Source organism: Lepisma saccharinum, chromosome 10 (genome assembly GCF_977018435.1).
Source record: "Lepisma saccharinum chromosome 10, izLepSacc3.1, whole genome shotgun sequence".
Classification (NCBI taxonomy): Eukaryota; Metazoa; Arthropoda; class Insecta; order Zygentoma; family Lepismatidae; genus Lepisma; species Lepisma saccharinum.
The window spans coordinates 26,651,079-26,666,730 of NC_139238.1; the positions used below are offsets into that span (position 1 = coordinate 26,651,079).

General features: G+C 37.6%; 1 protein-coding gene across 1 annotated transcript in view; it reads left to right on the top strand.

The window, feature by feature from the left end:
* The window catches only part of LOC145994034 (uncharacterized), a 31,323-nt gene extending 19,886 nt beyond the window's left edge, over positions 1-11,437 (top strand). Inside the window, exons 7-12 of the mRNA XM_083130116.1 lie at positions 389-516; positions 6,417-6,509; positions 7,799-7,946; positions 8,788-8,927; positions 9,508-9,657; positions 10,862-11,437. Coding sequence (XP_082986242.1) covers positions 389-516; positions 6,417-6,509; positions 7,799-7,946; positions 8,788-8,927; positions 9,508-9,657; positions 10,862-11,016 — 814 coding nt within the window. The 3' untranslated portion in view covers positions 11,017-11,437. The remainder of the gene's footprint in view (positions 1-388; positions 517-6,416; positions 6,510-7,798; positions 7,947-8,787; positions 8,928-9,507; positions 9,658-10,861) is intronic.
* The last annotated feature ends 4,215 nt before the right edge of the window (positions 11,438-15,652 follow it).

Genomic DNA, 15,652 nt, shown 5'->3' on the forward strand with positions numbered 1-15,652 from the left:
AAAGGACACCGAAGATAATCAGCGAAAGAAGGCCCACGAAGATAATAAAGCAGTTAACCCTGATTATCTTACTTTTTCATGGAACTAATTTCTGAAATTAACGCTGTGGCTTCAAATGTATATCATGTATGCATTGTCCTTAAAAAGAGCAGTTTTCACGCAAAAAAGAATCATTGATCAGCAGTCATGCAGATCGCTGGAAGTTGCGTAACCTTCAGGAATTGAACTTGAGGAATTTGCAGGTCAAGATCCGTGGAAGGAAACCCTGAAATATAGCATCAATTACATAAGAGGAGGTAGACGACAGACCGGAATAATTTACTCCCTCCTTTTCATTTCTTTGCGAAAAGCCATAACAAAAGTGGTCACGTGATGTTCGCTTATAAAGGCTGGTATTTTCAACTGAGGCAGTCATTGTGATTATTCACATCGTCGTGTACGCAGGATCAACAATGAAGACCGTCATCATTCTTGTTCTGAGCGTGCTTGCTCCTTCGATTACATCAGTTGAAATCCGTAAGTAACTCATTTTCAACAATGTAAACTTTATCTTCATTAATTTATCATGAATTCCATTGTTGTTTGTTTCAAAAGTGACTGACTATTCTTCATCCGTAACTGAATTTCAACAATGTAAACTTTATCTTCATTAACTTTCCATGAATTCCATTATTGTCTGTTGCAAAAAGTACTATTCTTCATTAACACTAAGAACGAAATCAATGTAAAGAAAATGGCGTGACCTGTGTGCTTGCCTCTTGGATAAATCCTACAGCACGACCAAGGAGAGAAAACTCCATTGGCGCTATCGTTGAATTTTCAACCGCAACGAGCGGAGAAAACGTGGGAGGATGTAATTAGTTGCTTGCCAACCCTGCTCCTGCGTTGCCAAAAAGTGTTGCATTCTTCAATGCATCGTCCCTATCTTTATTCAGTGCCAAGTGTCCACTTAAGCCTCAGAAATACTAATCGGGACTGGACCTACACTTTAAAGTGGGATCCGAGCCATTACGTGTCTCCACCGGGTATCGAACCCGTAACAGCTTGGTTTGTATCATGAAGGGGAAAACCGTACATAGCCAAAGCAGAGCGTAATGAGTGTAATATTCACACCATTGTTGAATTTTCTGACAAGAGAGGTGGAAGGAGAAGTTATAAATAGCTGGGGGAGTGGTTAGCACTACTTCGCAAGGGTTCTCGGGTTCGACTCCCGGCCTGGGTGTTCCTTGTGAGTGTCCCTTCGTCAATTTCATCATATGACTCATCCCCATCGTTGGGATTTGCTAAAAGTGGCAGAAAAGCGACGCTCATTAACAAACATAAAATCAAATGAAATATTTTAAAATCTGGATAATTAAAATTACATTATGTCTTAGGTCAACTACGTAATGGCCGTCAATAATTCAAAAACATCGATATTCATTATTTTAAGGAAATGAATGCTTTTATATCGCCATTTCCCCGTTAATTTTTTTGCAGTGCAGATCCCCATTCAAACAAGAGAAATTTCCATTCTGTCCTAAATCTCTGTTGTTTCCATTATACTCTGCAAACTTCCAAACTCCGGGACAGTCACTTCGCTGCCCCACGATTGCCAAACCCAGACTGGCCGAAACTTCCCCTAAGCAGACGACACAGCATTTTGTCCTCAACGCACTAAAATTACTTCTTCCAATAATTCATAGCCTGCGATTTCTTATTTTCCTTTCATCATATTTTAGTACTCCTTGCTACAAACGTCCACCAGCAATCTGCACGTCAGGGCACTCTTATGATAGCGTCATCTACTCAAGGTCTTAGGGACCAGAAGAACTTGTATTCCGACCTTGAACCTAAGGTCGCTGAAAAAAGGCGGCAGCTGCCCAGAGGTCATAAACGTGACTGGCTTTCTCTCCTTCCACAGGAGTGTGCTGAAGACTTCAAGGAATTATTTTTTCATGCTAATGAGGAAAGGTTACGTTGCGACAAAGAGAAATAATGAAAATATACAAATATTGAGATTTTGTCTAATTACGTTCCATATTTCGGATCAGAAACATTTACATACAGCCTTTATAGTGTTTAGAAAGTTTTACGTTTTTTCAGAAGTGCATGGGCCTCCCCCATGGCGCAGTGGTAACGTCATTGCCTTGTAATCAAGGGGTCCCGGGTTCGATACCCGGTGGAGGCACAAGTGGTTCGGAATCCACTTTAAACTGTAGGTCCAGTCCCGATTAGCCTTACTGCGCATAAAGTGGACTTAAAACACCAAATCAAACCATTTTTCAGAAGTGCACAGCAAAGTCAGGATCTCTTCCAAATTGGATTTTTGGCGTGCGTTCCGATGGCCACTCCATTAGTGATTTCTCATTCACATTAAACATGACGTACTGCCAATTTCATTATTTATATAGAATGATAGTGTATCCGAATGTGTCGTACAGGGTAACATTTTCCCTACAAAGCAAACAGGGATGTCTCAAGATAAAATTTTCACCGGGGAGAGGTGGATTTTTCACGCCCCTCCTAATTTCTACCCTGTCACCCCCTAACTTTCCATCCTCCCCCTCAATAAATTACATGGCCTTGTTATATATTTACTGTATCAACGAGGAAAAATAATATCATAATTTTAAATATCTTAAGTTTCGCTTTTTTGAGGGTATATATTTAATACCTATTTAATTCCCTAGCTTAAATTGGAACTTGATTTTGCAATATACTTATTACATTAGGCAGCAGTAACTTCAACTAATTCTTGTCTACAAAAATTCCACTCTTTTTCAAACAAATAAACACATTAATCAGATATATATATTTTTGCGCTACTCAAGGAGGTTTGACTCCCCCGAGGGACTGGACTTTGAATTGAAAGTGTGCCTCCACCGTGTATTGAATCCGGTACCCCTTGATCACAAAGCGACAATGTTACCACACTGCATCATCTAGGAGACCCCTGACCGAGAAAGAGGAAGTTGGAGGTCAAGATTAACGAAGAGAGAAGTCAGAAACTGAAGAAAATTGTGAATCTATCTTTTTTACACAGTCGACTGTATCATACAACACTAAGTCTTTGTTTGAATATTATCTCAAATTTATTCTTTTAAGCTAACATATTCTAACTAAACAAAACATTTCACGGTAAATTCCTCTCAACATAAATTTATAGTATGTCTTGATACGGATATATTTGGCGGAGCTTAAAACGTGTTTAAAAATAAAACCTGTTTCATTCACCTCTGCACCACTAATTGAGAGTTGTATACTTTTTCATATAAATTTCAACCAAGAAGAAGATTACGTGGGAGGAGCGCACGTGAGATCAGCGCACAGCAAGATTTCGTGGGACTAGCGCATAGGATCTCAGATGTTAGTGCGATTAGCGCACAGTATGATTATCAATAAGAACTTTCCCTCGCACTCTTCTTTCCAGAGTTGGGACTGGACAACGTATAGATTAATACACGAAGGTTCTTATATCAGCAGCTTCTATTACAGCTTCGTCAACTTTTCAGAACGATCTTCAATCAAACTTTGCAACGAACGACAGAGAATTGAGGCAAGGAAATAAATCTTCAGTTTCAACATATTTGTCTAAAATTGTTTTTATACGCCTGTCGGTTTCAATACACTCTTTTCTTCTCTTGCGACCTGGAATGCCTAGGTCTTTAGCAATAATTTTGGCGATCATCTCCTCAGCGTCTTCCATCAGTTTCTGAATGAGGAAATAAACATTTGGTTTATGTATTCCCACCATCCTATTTAACTTGTTATTCCAACCTTCCACAGGGTAGGAACAAGTGCATATATGTAGATTTCTTTTTATCTTCTAGTAACACATAAACGGCGGGTCAGATGTTTGTTTCCCCTTCGGAACTTCCTGCATCAGCATGAATTGAATAAATTTGCTCAATATCTTCATTTTCCTTATATGTTGTGGCTGGACCTATATTTCGTATATGACGCCAAAGGCATTGATCAAAATAGTAATTACAACCTGATACTGATGCTTGAGGAAACACTTCTCTTATTGCTCGCATCAACTCATGCATTGAACATTGAAGTGCATCTCGACTGAAAGGAATCCTCACTTCAATCAAATGATGCACTTTGGTGTTTATTACTGCCATCTCAAAGTCTGCTTTAACATGCTGATGAGTCCAACCACAATGTTTGAGCTTCGTAAACAACTACATATATGTAGATTTCTTTTTATCTTCTAGTAACACATAAACGGCTGGCCAGCTCGTCCCGGCGGAAAGTCTCAACACATTTTTATCCAAGAAGATTTCGGAACTACCAAACGGATATTGGGTTGTTCCCAGTGTTTTCCTACGTATTTCACACAAATAGGTTTTTACGTTTTCATACTAGGTCGTTCAAGTCAATCGGGGACTTTTTTTTAAAAAAAATAGAAGAACAAATTTCAAAGTGTGGTAACTGGATTTATTTTTCCACATAACCTCCTGCTACAGTTATACACTTATCCCAGCGTTTAACTAACGCCTGGAATGCTTCCGCATAGAAAGATTTATCATTACGGCGGAACCATTGTAGGACAGCATTCTTCACTTCATCATCAGTGTTGAAATGTTTTCCTCCAAGGAATTCCTTCAGGGGTCCAAATAGGTGAAAATCACTTGGCGCTAAGTCAGGACTATAGGGGGGTGTGGTAATATCTCCCAGCCGATTTCCTGGAATGTTTGGAATGTGTGTTGAGCGGTATGCGGTCGTGCATTGTCTTGCAAAAAGAGAACACCCTTTGTGATGAAACCCGGACGTTTCTTCCGTAAACTCTTATGCACATCACGCAGAACACGGCAGTAATACTCACTGTTGATAGTGACACCATGGGGTAAAAAATCAACGTGAATAATCCCCTGTTTATCCCAAAAGACACTTGCCATCACTTTACCAGCAGACGCAACTGTTCGAAATTTCTTGGGAGGTGGTGATTCCGTATGCTTCCACTGCATCGATGCTCTTTTGGATTCTGGAGTGAAATGGTGAACCCATGTTTCATCACATGTCATGATGCGATTCAGAAAATCCTGGCCTTCCATGTCATAGCGGTCCTTGAGTTCTCTGCAGACTTCAACTCTTCTGTGTCGGTCAAAAGCGGACAGCTGCTTTGGGACCCACCGTGCACTCACTTTTCGGAACAACAAATGATCATGAATTATTGTGTTCACTGTTCCTAACGACAGATTACACACCCTTGCAATTTCACGACAGGTTATGCGACGATTGTCCAGGATCAGCTGCTCCACGCGCTGAATGTTTCCAGGAATGATTGCCGTGGGCTGTGATCCACCACGACCGGGATCGTCAGTAATAGAGATACGGCCATCTTTGAAGCGCTTACACCATTCAAATGTCTTACTGCGACAGAGTGTCTCATCACCGTACTGAGCCTGAAGTCTTCTGTAAATTTCTGCAGGTTTTCTGTCCTCGTTCACTAAAAACTTCATCACAACACGCTGTTCCATGTAGACATTCACACTGTTGTCCGCCATCTTGAATAACGATCTATGCACAAACGCGGGAAATGAGCGCCGCCTACCAGTAACAGCACACAGTTGCCAGTTCCTACTGCATACAAAACCTCCAGCCTAGGCGTCTATTTAAACCTGGAAAAAAAAAGTCCCCGATTGACTTGAACGGCCCACGTATTTTGGAATTTCAGTAACTAGTTCATAGCCTCTATTAGACAATTTCCCAAATTCTTGTTTGTAGACGACGTTCACTGGCGTAGACAATTCCTCCCTTGCTATTTTCCTGCATACAGACATGGTTTTTACAACTTCCAACTCTGCAACATTCGGAACACACTGATGAGGTTTTCTTTCCAAAAAGTCGTTAATGTTGTCTTTAGTGGTCTCTTGCCCTTCGGCCTATGTTCCTTTAAACATCTCCAGTAGATAACGTTTTCAGTCTTACGACCAACACGATACTGATGTCCGTCCAGTAAGAGACAAGGTTTACCCTTGGCACTGGTAATAACTTCCATTGCACATTCACCTGCTAGGAAAGAAAGAAGAACATTTGTATGTGCGCTTCACACACGATCTTTTTCTCTCTGTGCGCTCCTCCCACGTGCGCTTCTCCCACGACACCAAGAAGAAATGCTGAAAATTTTACATCTGAGATACTATCATGGCATCCAGGATTATTAAATAAATAAATATACCACCTATGCTCTTTCTATGATCAGTATTAATATTAGTTATGTAACAGTACAACGAAAGTTATTCTCTAATGTAAATTCAATTTTAACAGAAAATATATGGATACCAAAACCATTATAAAATGTTTCTGCTCCATCCATCCTCTGTAATATGGCCTACAATTAAACATAAGTGTGATTATTTGCAATTCTCAATTAGTAATAATATATTTTATAATATCTAATGACAGTTTTTATTTGTATTTTCTAGCCGAGTACTTCCAGATATGCAGAAGGAATGACCCGAATGTAGAAAGCTGTTTGAGAGACTCTCTGAAGACCGTCATTGACAACATGGTTGACGGTGTGTGATCAATTTTTTATTCTTTCAACTTTCAGTACTGAATCGCAGGTTGTGACGGTGGCATACTTTCGTTTTCAAATCAGGGGACACATTTTGTGTTTCTGTAGAGGCGCAAATTGCTGTGTGTCTACACATGGCAATGCTTTGCAAAATAACAAGTTGTAAAGCAACACGTTTTGACAGGCATACTGGTTTTGGTACGATGGAAATCAATGGGTTGACCTAAACTTCCTGCAATTGAGGATATCAACCTCTTTGCAAAACTATATGGTTTAATAACATTTGAACTTTTGATTTCTTTGACATGTTAACACTGGGGCAGGAACGGGTGTTACAGGGGTACATTATACTCCCTCCCAATATTGGGGAGAGTGTACAGCACCTCTTAAATTCTTTGATCCGAATTGTACTCTTTGTACACCCTTCACACATATTTGACAGGCGCAAGCCGCTATTGTTCAAAGAATCACATGTTTAATAGCCAAACAAAAGTCTTTTCTTTATTATTATGTCCATGATCCAAAAGAATTTAAAGCACAGTGAACTTATAAAATAATACTACATTATGGTTCTAGTTATCTCATCTGATGTGTGCTTTCCGAAAACTTTATAAGGAAGTAAGAACTTTTAAAAATGAGTGCAAAATGTTGGAATGAAGCCTGGAACTTATCTGTTCCTGAATTGTGCAATTGTTTTAAATTTGTTAGCAAGCAATGTCAATTGGATATCATCCATTATCTATATAGTTTCGAGAGAGGACCTCTTCTCTTGTCTCCAAGTGGACATTTTTTTTTTCAGGAATTGTTGCTATCTTAAAACATAGTGTTAGAATAAGTGTAGTTAAAAAAAAAGCACTAAACCATGGATAATGTCCAATTAACAATACATGTTAGTGTAGAACCACTGTCACCAACATTCAGGGAATTGTTTTAAAACCTGTTAAATCCTATTTTAAAAATAACCATACCACTTTTAAAACAATCAAAATTATTTTATGAATACTGCTTTTTAATTGGCAGTAGTATAAGGTTATGCAAATTTTATTTTCAAAATTGAGAGCTATGTGACCTGTTCTAAAATAAATGAGATAGCTCTTATTTATTTATATATATTCTCAAACTCACACAAAAATCAATATATATATATATATATATATATATATATATATATATATACACACACACACACACACACAAACACATACGAGTATGTATGAAGATTCTTAATTTATGCATTTGTGTTCCAATGCTTATTAAAGTAATTCGAGTCCTTCTTCATCATTTGTGCAGGCGAGCCCCGACTCAAGATCTTGCCCCTGGACCCATTCTTTGTGCCCGAATTGACTGTGAACTACCAGAGGGGACCAATCTCCAGCAGGTCGACCTCTAGGAACAGCTACGTCCATGCTTTGAAGAACGTAGACATCAGAGGAGTTCGGTAGGTGGAAATGCTTGTTGATATCTCGATAATTGCATTTACTCCATATCAAATATATTTCACAAACTGAGAGACGCTTATGAACATTGAGATCGCAAGTAATGAAGGTGTGTACAAATATAAATTTAGGGCAGATGGTAGGCCTCATAAAAGATTAACGACTTCAGCGCATACATTTTTACAGACATATTTAGAGTTGCTGAAGTCAGATTTGTAGACTTTTAAGTTAAATTGAGCAAAATGTACGGCTGAGGAAGAGGAGATACTTTATAATACTTCAGAAATGTGTATTTATATATTTGTAAATAGCTTAGATCTACCTAATAGACGTCAATGCATGTTGTCTCATTGCAATGAAAAGTGTACTATTTAAATGTCCTTTTGTTAAAAGAATGTGTTCATTGCATAATTCATTTTTGCACAATTTGCAATCCAGGATTTCTATTCCTTTCAATAACGATGCCGTGTCAGTAGCACCATCTTCAAATAAAGTTGCTAGTTTCTGTAAATAAAAAACAGAGGGAAAAGGATATATTCTAGTATTGGCTTTTTGTTCTTCTTCTTCCTCAACTTTGGCCCTGTCAATAAAGTAGTCTACCTTCGACATCGGTACAAATATCGCATCCTCCACACACCGTAACATCCAGAGAATTTCCTGGCTTCTCCAATTAGAACACTGCATACTGTGGATGATATTCTCTGATATTGTTTGGATTCGTAATTTCAGATTTTCATCTCCATCTTATCAACTACTTGCTTCATATTCGTTTGATTTGCCGCCAAATTATATGTAAGCCACGATTTATCTTTATTACAATACCTTTGTTCTTTTCCTTCGCAGGGTGAGCAATGACGAAGGCGCCTTCCGCCTGGAGGCCGACGTGAAGTTCCCACAGATCTTCATCGAAGGCAGCTACAAGGCTGAGGGACGCGTGGGACCAATCCCCTTCTACGGAAAGGGCCGATTCAACAATTCAATGAGTAAGTACAGGTGGTAGGGGCTGAATCAATCTTCATGCTGTTTCGTATCTAACAGTGTTGTACAGACTTTTAATATTGAAAAAAAACACAGAAAACTTAATTTGTCCTTTCGCTGCTTAGCACACGCATATAGTAATATGTACACACACATACTTGCATATGCCCCAAACACATACATATACACACATACAAGGAGCATACACACACTGTACATACACATGTGCATATCACAATATCCTGCATAATTATTTTAGACATTTAATTTATTCTCAATATTCTTTGAACTGAAGACAGAAAGCGTTTAAGAGACAGCCAAATCCAAGTCTCCACCGTTTCTGACAGTTTTTTAATATTGTTGCTTAGGCAAGCAAATTTTTGCACCATGTTTGAAAAACTTATTTTTGTTTACATTCCAGTATTTCATTTTAAAATCATTTTCCGGTCTATTTAATGTAATTTCTCCTTTCTAACAGTACTTTATTTGCAAAGCCATCATATGATTTGTTTCGTGAAATACTGCGAAAAATGAGTTTCTTTAGAATGTGGAACTGGTATACAATGAGTCTTGTCTTCCTTCCAGCTGACGTTTCCGCAACGTGGGTGTTTGAAGGCCGCCCCATCGAGAGAGACGGAGAGGTGTACATGAAGATCGAACACTTCAACATGAAGCCAGTCGTCGGAGACATGAAGTTCTACGCCGACAACCTCTTCGGGGGAAACAAGATTCTCAGTGAGTATCTGGAGATGAAGAATTGTTCTCTCTCAATGTGTCAACTTTAGAGAACCACAGGAATTAGTTAGGATTGAAACTATCCTGCACTCTAAAAAATATGGAATTGAGTTGCCACGAAAAGTGATGGCAACAGGACACTCCGTTTAGTGTTAATGAGATTGCCATTGTTTGGAATCATAAAACCATTTGATTTCAAGCCAAGCCAAGTATAGAGGCCTTTAACATTCGATTATTTGTTGTTACACAAATTAGGGTATTTCATCACTTTCAGTGGCTCTCAGTTGCATATTTTGTAGTGTGTGGTGACGTATGTTAAAGAGGTTTCCATATTCCCAAAGTTGTTTCAATCTCTGAAGATAAGATTATTTTTCGAAAGTTTGGAAAATTCAACCTCCTTAAGAACTTGAGTATATTTAGTTTCACCAAGTGTTGACTAATGACTGTATATAATACATAAAATATGTAACAATATAAACAATACAAAACGTATGACGCGAATTTGACAAGTTGAACTGTGTTACTTTTCAAGCCTAGTAATGAGAAGCTGGCAAATGATATACTACAATTCTACATGTACACGAAATTTAATATCTCCATTGGTTGTTGAAAGATTGCGGGCCACCTAAATTATTCCATTGTATCTCTAGGAGTTTCTGAGTAATCGCTAAATTCCTAAATATAGCTTGGTTTCCATTTTCCATGGAATAATATGTATATTGAATCAAATTGATATTTCATAGTTCTTTAGTTCTTTGAACTAATAAAATTTATTGATTTATTTCGTTGATATTTTTAAGAATTAATTATTATCATTAATTTATTTTAGGGTCATAGATAGATCGATTCGTCAATCGTAATGCTTTGTGTCGTTTTAAAATTAATTTGTTGTCTTCAATGTTGGACAACTTTTAATCTTCACAATCGATAATTTTCGAATTATCCATACGTTGCTTTATATTGATTGTTAACTGTCGCGGCCAACCGAGATAATTTATATTAAAATAAGTTTTTTTAGTCGTAGTTGACAAAGAGAGACAGTCATAGACAGTAATGTGTTATAATTTGTGAATTCTATGTCTTTAAATGTGAAAAATATTAACAAATGCATACTAACCAAAACGAAACATTGATAAATCGAATTGTATTAATTTAATCTAAAAGTCCACGACGTTCTTTAAATTGCGTTATTTCCATTTTTCAGGTGACACTGCCTTGGCTCTTGCTAACGAATTCTGGGAAATTGGTTACACAGAGAGCCTTCCCTACGTGCAGGAAGCATGGGATATCATTGTGACCGATTTCGTGAACAAGATTTTCCTTAGGATTCCCTTCAACCAGCTTTTCCCTGAGAATTAGTTGCTGTATGTCCAACAGCTCGCATTTCTGAAGTGATCTCCTGTGCAGAAAAATGATGAAACAACGCTGTCAACCATGAAAACAGGAAACAACTGTTTCACTGCAAAGAAAGTTGTTGGGATACAACAATTGTCATGTGATATGCAACATCCACGTTCACCATTAGGCTATGTGAATACAACAATAAGTGCAACTATCCTCGTACAAATATCCAGTAAGATTTTAATATTTTTCACATTACCCGTTGCATCCATGGACAATTAACAGTTTTTCACCACAAGTTCTGTGATACCACTTATATTTTAATGTAAAGGCAGGAAAACTATTCCATAGAAAACTATCATACTTTTTCAATATAAGTGTAATGATTTATTTATTATTATATTCATCCACGAAATAAAATAAATGTTTGTTCAAAATATTTTACTTGTGTTATTGTCAACCTTGTATGCTCTCCACTACATGTTATGTGTTGATTTTACGCTCATTTCTTTCACATTTTAATGTACAGTGTTAGTATTATATTTTTCCTTTGTTGTACTCTATTGTATTTTTGTTAATATATTGTGCCCCAAATATTATGTCGAGTGGTTAGAGAGTGTGAATAAATCACTTCACACATATATGCTACTACCACATTTATGTCTCTCTGTACATATGTCTTTAATTTAAATCATCATATTATCAAGAGTCAACTTTCGATCAGGAGAACAAGAAATTCTACAAAAGAATAAGGACTTTTTACATAAACTTTAAATAAATAATTCACTCAAACAAACTCGTTTGGATATGCTTATTTCAATCCCTCAGAACAAAATTAATGTGGTAATGTAATTAACGAATATGTCCCAATCAGAAAAATTAGAGTGAAATGTGTTTCTTAATCTTAATGAAGTGCATGAAAAGGAAATATGACTTGCTTCTGGTAAAACGTTGATGTCAAATTGCACGTTGAGTAATGTCCCAGTCTCGAATTCTGGTCAAGACAAGGGGGTGGTGTATTATTTTTTCTCATCCATTTCGTCTGTTCATAATTCATAAACATCATCGTGATTAACGGCAAGGGTAAAAAAGGTGGGGTAAAATAACCAAAAATAGAATACAATAAAACTAGAATGCAGTGCGAGATTAAACAATTTGAAGGAAAATTATGTTGAACCAGTTGACAATGTCTGCATCATACTAGGAAATCTTCATTCCTCAAAACACGCAGGGTGTTAAAAATGAATGAAAATATTACTGGTAATTTTCATTCATGTGTTGCATGAAAGTAATATCTGTACATGACTTTCGAACAGTGACGGTGCTACACTTTCTCTTGTGGATGTACCACTGGATGACTGTTAAAGATTTGGGTGGCACACAAATGTATTTTGAAAACATTGTTATTAGTCATCAAAACAATATTTTTTTGTTCAATAATTGAAAATGTTTTGAATATCTCCGACTTCATGGTGATCATGTATTATCATATTATATATAGTTATATTTTCTTGTGTAGCTCATGACAAGAGTTAGGTAGAGCAGCCTACGGCTGAACCTCGGCCGCTAAATAAAAGAATTATTATTATTATTATCCCATCCCGACTTCGTCACTCTTATGTACATATCTATTATTGGTTCATTTTCATTTCTCACCGCGATGTAGATTTGGATGCTTTAATATTAATGTTTCTTGTCTCTTGATTGATATTTACGTCGCTTTTCTCCTTCCTTTGGCTAATCACGGAGACCAGGATGACATGATATTGGTGAAAGGACCACTACTAACACACATGGACAGGACACAACATGAACCTCACACAGCATTATCCTGGCTGTGAATCAACGCGCCAGAGCCTCGTTAGTCTGCAAAATGCAAGGCTTACCTTTGGTTGTCTTCAAAAATGGTCACTGCTTACACCCCGTCGCTTATTTCTGTCAAAGGGTTAACGTTGACCGGAATGTCAAGGGCCGTGGGAAAAAAAGAGGACAAATTAGCGTCCGTGGCCTTCATTAAGGGTACTATCAGTATATAAAAAACTCGCCGTTTCAGTTGGTCAGCTCATAACATCTCCAACCGAATGTTTCACGTATACGCCAGGAAACAGGCCTTTATCCCAATGTCCCTTTGTCAACTTTATCCAAAAATCCTTTGTTCTCAATAGTCCCGATTAACCTTAGGGGGAACAAAACACCTCGACCAAGAAGAGAAAATCCTCTGGTGCTGTCGTCGAATTTTCAACCTTAAGCGAGCGAAGAGAGATTGCGTGATGCAATCAGCTGTTTACCATGCAATCCTGTCCCTGCGTTCCCCAAATATTCGATTCTTCAACAAATCATCGTCATATTTATTCAGTGCCATGCATTTGTGTCATCATGAAGGGGAAAACGGTGAGCAGTGAAAGGAGTGACAAAACATTTTAACGTTGCTGAAATTTTTGACAAGGAAACGAGGGGAAATCATTAAACAAGAGGAATTTTATTCTAAACTTCTTGGAGGTTTATGCACAACGAAAAATTGTATTTCGCCACTAAAAATGGTTCCTTAGCAACACACCATAAAGCTTTCGTGACGATCGAGCAGTATGCGCCTGCGCAGTAGCCCGTACAACATGGCCGTTCCACTTGCACCGTAGAAAAGCAGCAAAGTTTTATTCGTTTTTTGCGGTCAGAGGGAGTGAAACCTTCTGAAATCTACAGCAGAATAAAGGTTCAGTACGGAGACATATCGTTTAACTGCTGTTTCACTGCCTCAGTTGCCAAGCAAACTCGCTTCCCACTTCGGTGTTCAGCACTGATATTTCATCATCCGTTTTTAAAAACGAATCCTTACAACCATTCATGTACTCTTCTCTGACTTAAACAATTGTCTCCGTACTTAACCTTCATTCTGCTGTAGATTTCAGAAGGTTTCACTCCCTCTGACCGCAAAAAACGAATAAAACTTCGTTGCTCTTCTACGATGCAAGTCAACAGTGGAACGGCCATATTGTACGAGCTACTGCGCAGGATCATACTGCTCGATCGTCATAACTTTTATGGCTTGTTGCTAAGAAACCATTTTGAATGCCGAAATACACATTTTCGTTGTGCATAAACCTCCATGAAGTTTAAATAAATGTTCCTGTTATTTAATGACTTACCCTCAAATGGTAACACGAGGACACTAGGGAACAAGCAAAGGCAAAGTACTACATGTATAAGAGAAAACATATGACTGTCTACTTGAGCTAGCAAATTTGCCTGAGTTTTACCTCATCTTGGTTGAGATGCGCAGAGTGGTGAAGTTACGTAAGTAATTAGATTTCTGAGATTCCACCGTCAAGAAGCTGCCCAATCGCGTTATTGGAAGTGTTCTTGATTGTCTCACAGCTGCTTTACGTGAAGAACAAGGTATGAACCTTCTCACCCTTCGCTCGACATTGCCAGGACATAAGATACTAATCTTCGCAATCGTCCCCTAACAAGCAGCGAATCTAAACTTTATTATTCCTAAAACAAAATGCTAAATCACACATACATTAGAGTTAAAATTGCTTTCTCAGATATGGATTTACAAGGTCGAAATACACGGAATGAGCTAGGCATGAACGCCCACAATACATTTCCCTCGAATGTTTTGTAAATGTAAAGTGTGAATTGTGAAGGATCATCCTTAAGTTTTCATTCCTTCGTTTAGGAATATATTCACATATTTACATGTATGTAGTGGATCGTGTAAGCTTCCAGGCAAGAGAATACTGCAGGAATTAGCTTGAGAAGAATTAAACCTACTACGTAGAAAGGATATTTTAAAATAATCTGAGAATTTGATAAGTTCTAATAAATACATAACAAAGCATTGAGATCCCATCATATAAATATATTTCTATTTGACTTTAAATATTTATTTCTCGTTCGAATTTGACAATGATTCTGTGCCAAAATATATTATTTTTATAATTATACATTTCTTGAGAACATTAACAATAAAATAGGACTACAAATTACATTGAACTCTATTAATAATTGAGTTAATCAATTTGAATAATTTGCTCAAAATGTGACAAAACACTTGCTAAATACAATAAATAAATTTTGGCATGCATCAAAATGTAACATGAGAATAACGACATACTTATTTATATACGAGGGGAGACTGATAAGTATTGAGCCTTACCCAGAACAAAATGAGCTAGGAGGCTGAAATTTGCAGAGTGTACTTGTAAATTCTTCTACAGGTAATGGTGCAAAAATCTACTTTATATGATTCTAACTTCCATTTGTTTTTCAGGTCCAAAGTGAAAATGGCAGCACCTCCAGAAAAGCTCTCCAAATGCGTCATTCTGTTGCATGGCAATGCCTCGCCACACACTGCAGGTGAAACAATGGCGACACTGACCTCCTTACGCTTTCAAGTGTTGCTCCATCCACCCTATTCGCCTGACCTGGCTCCAACTGAATATCATCTGTTCCCCCATCTGAAAAAACCCTAAACGGACAACGATTTTTGAGTGTTCAGGAGGCAACTAATGCTGCAAATGAGGGGTTACTTTTAGACTTGAAAAACAAAGGGAAGTCAAAATCATAGAAAGTAGATTTTTGCACCATTACATATAGAAGAATTGAACAGTACACCCTGCAAATTTCAGCATCCTACCTCATTTTTTTCTGG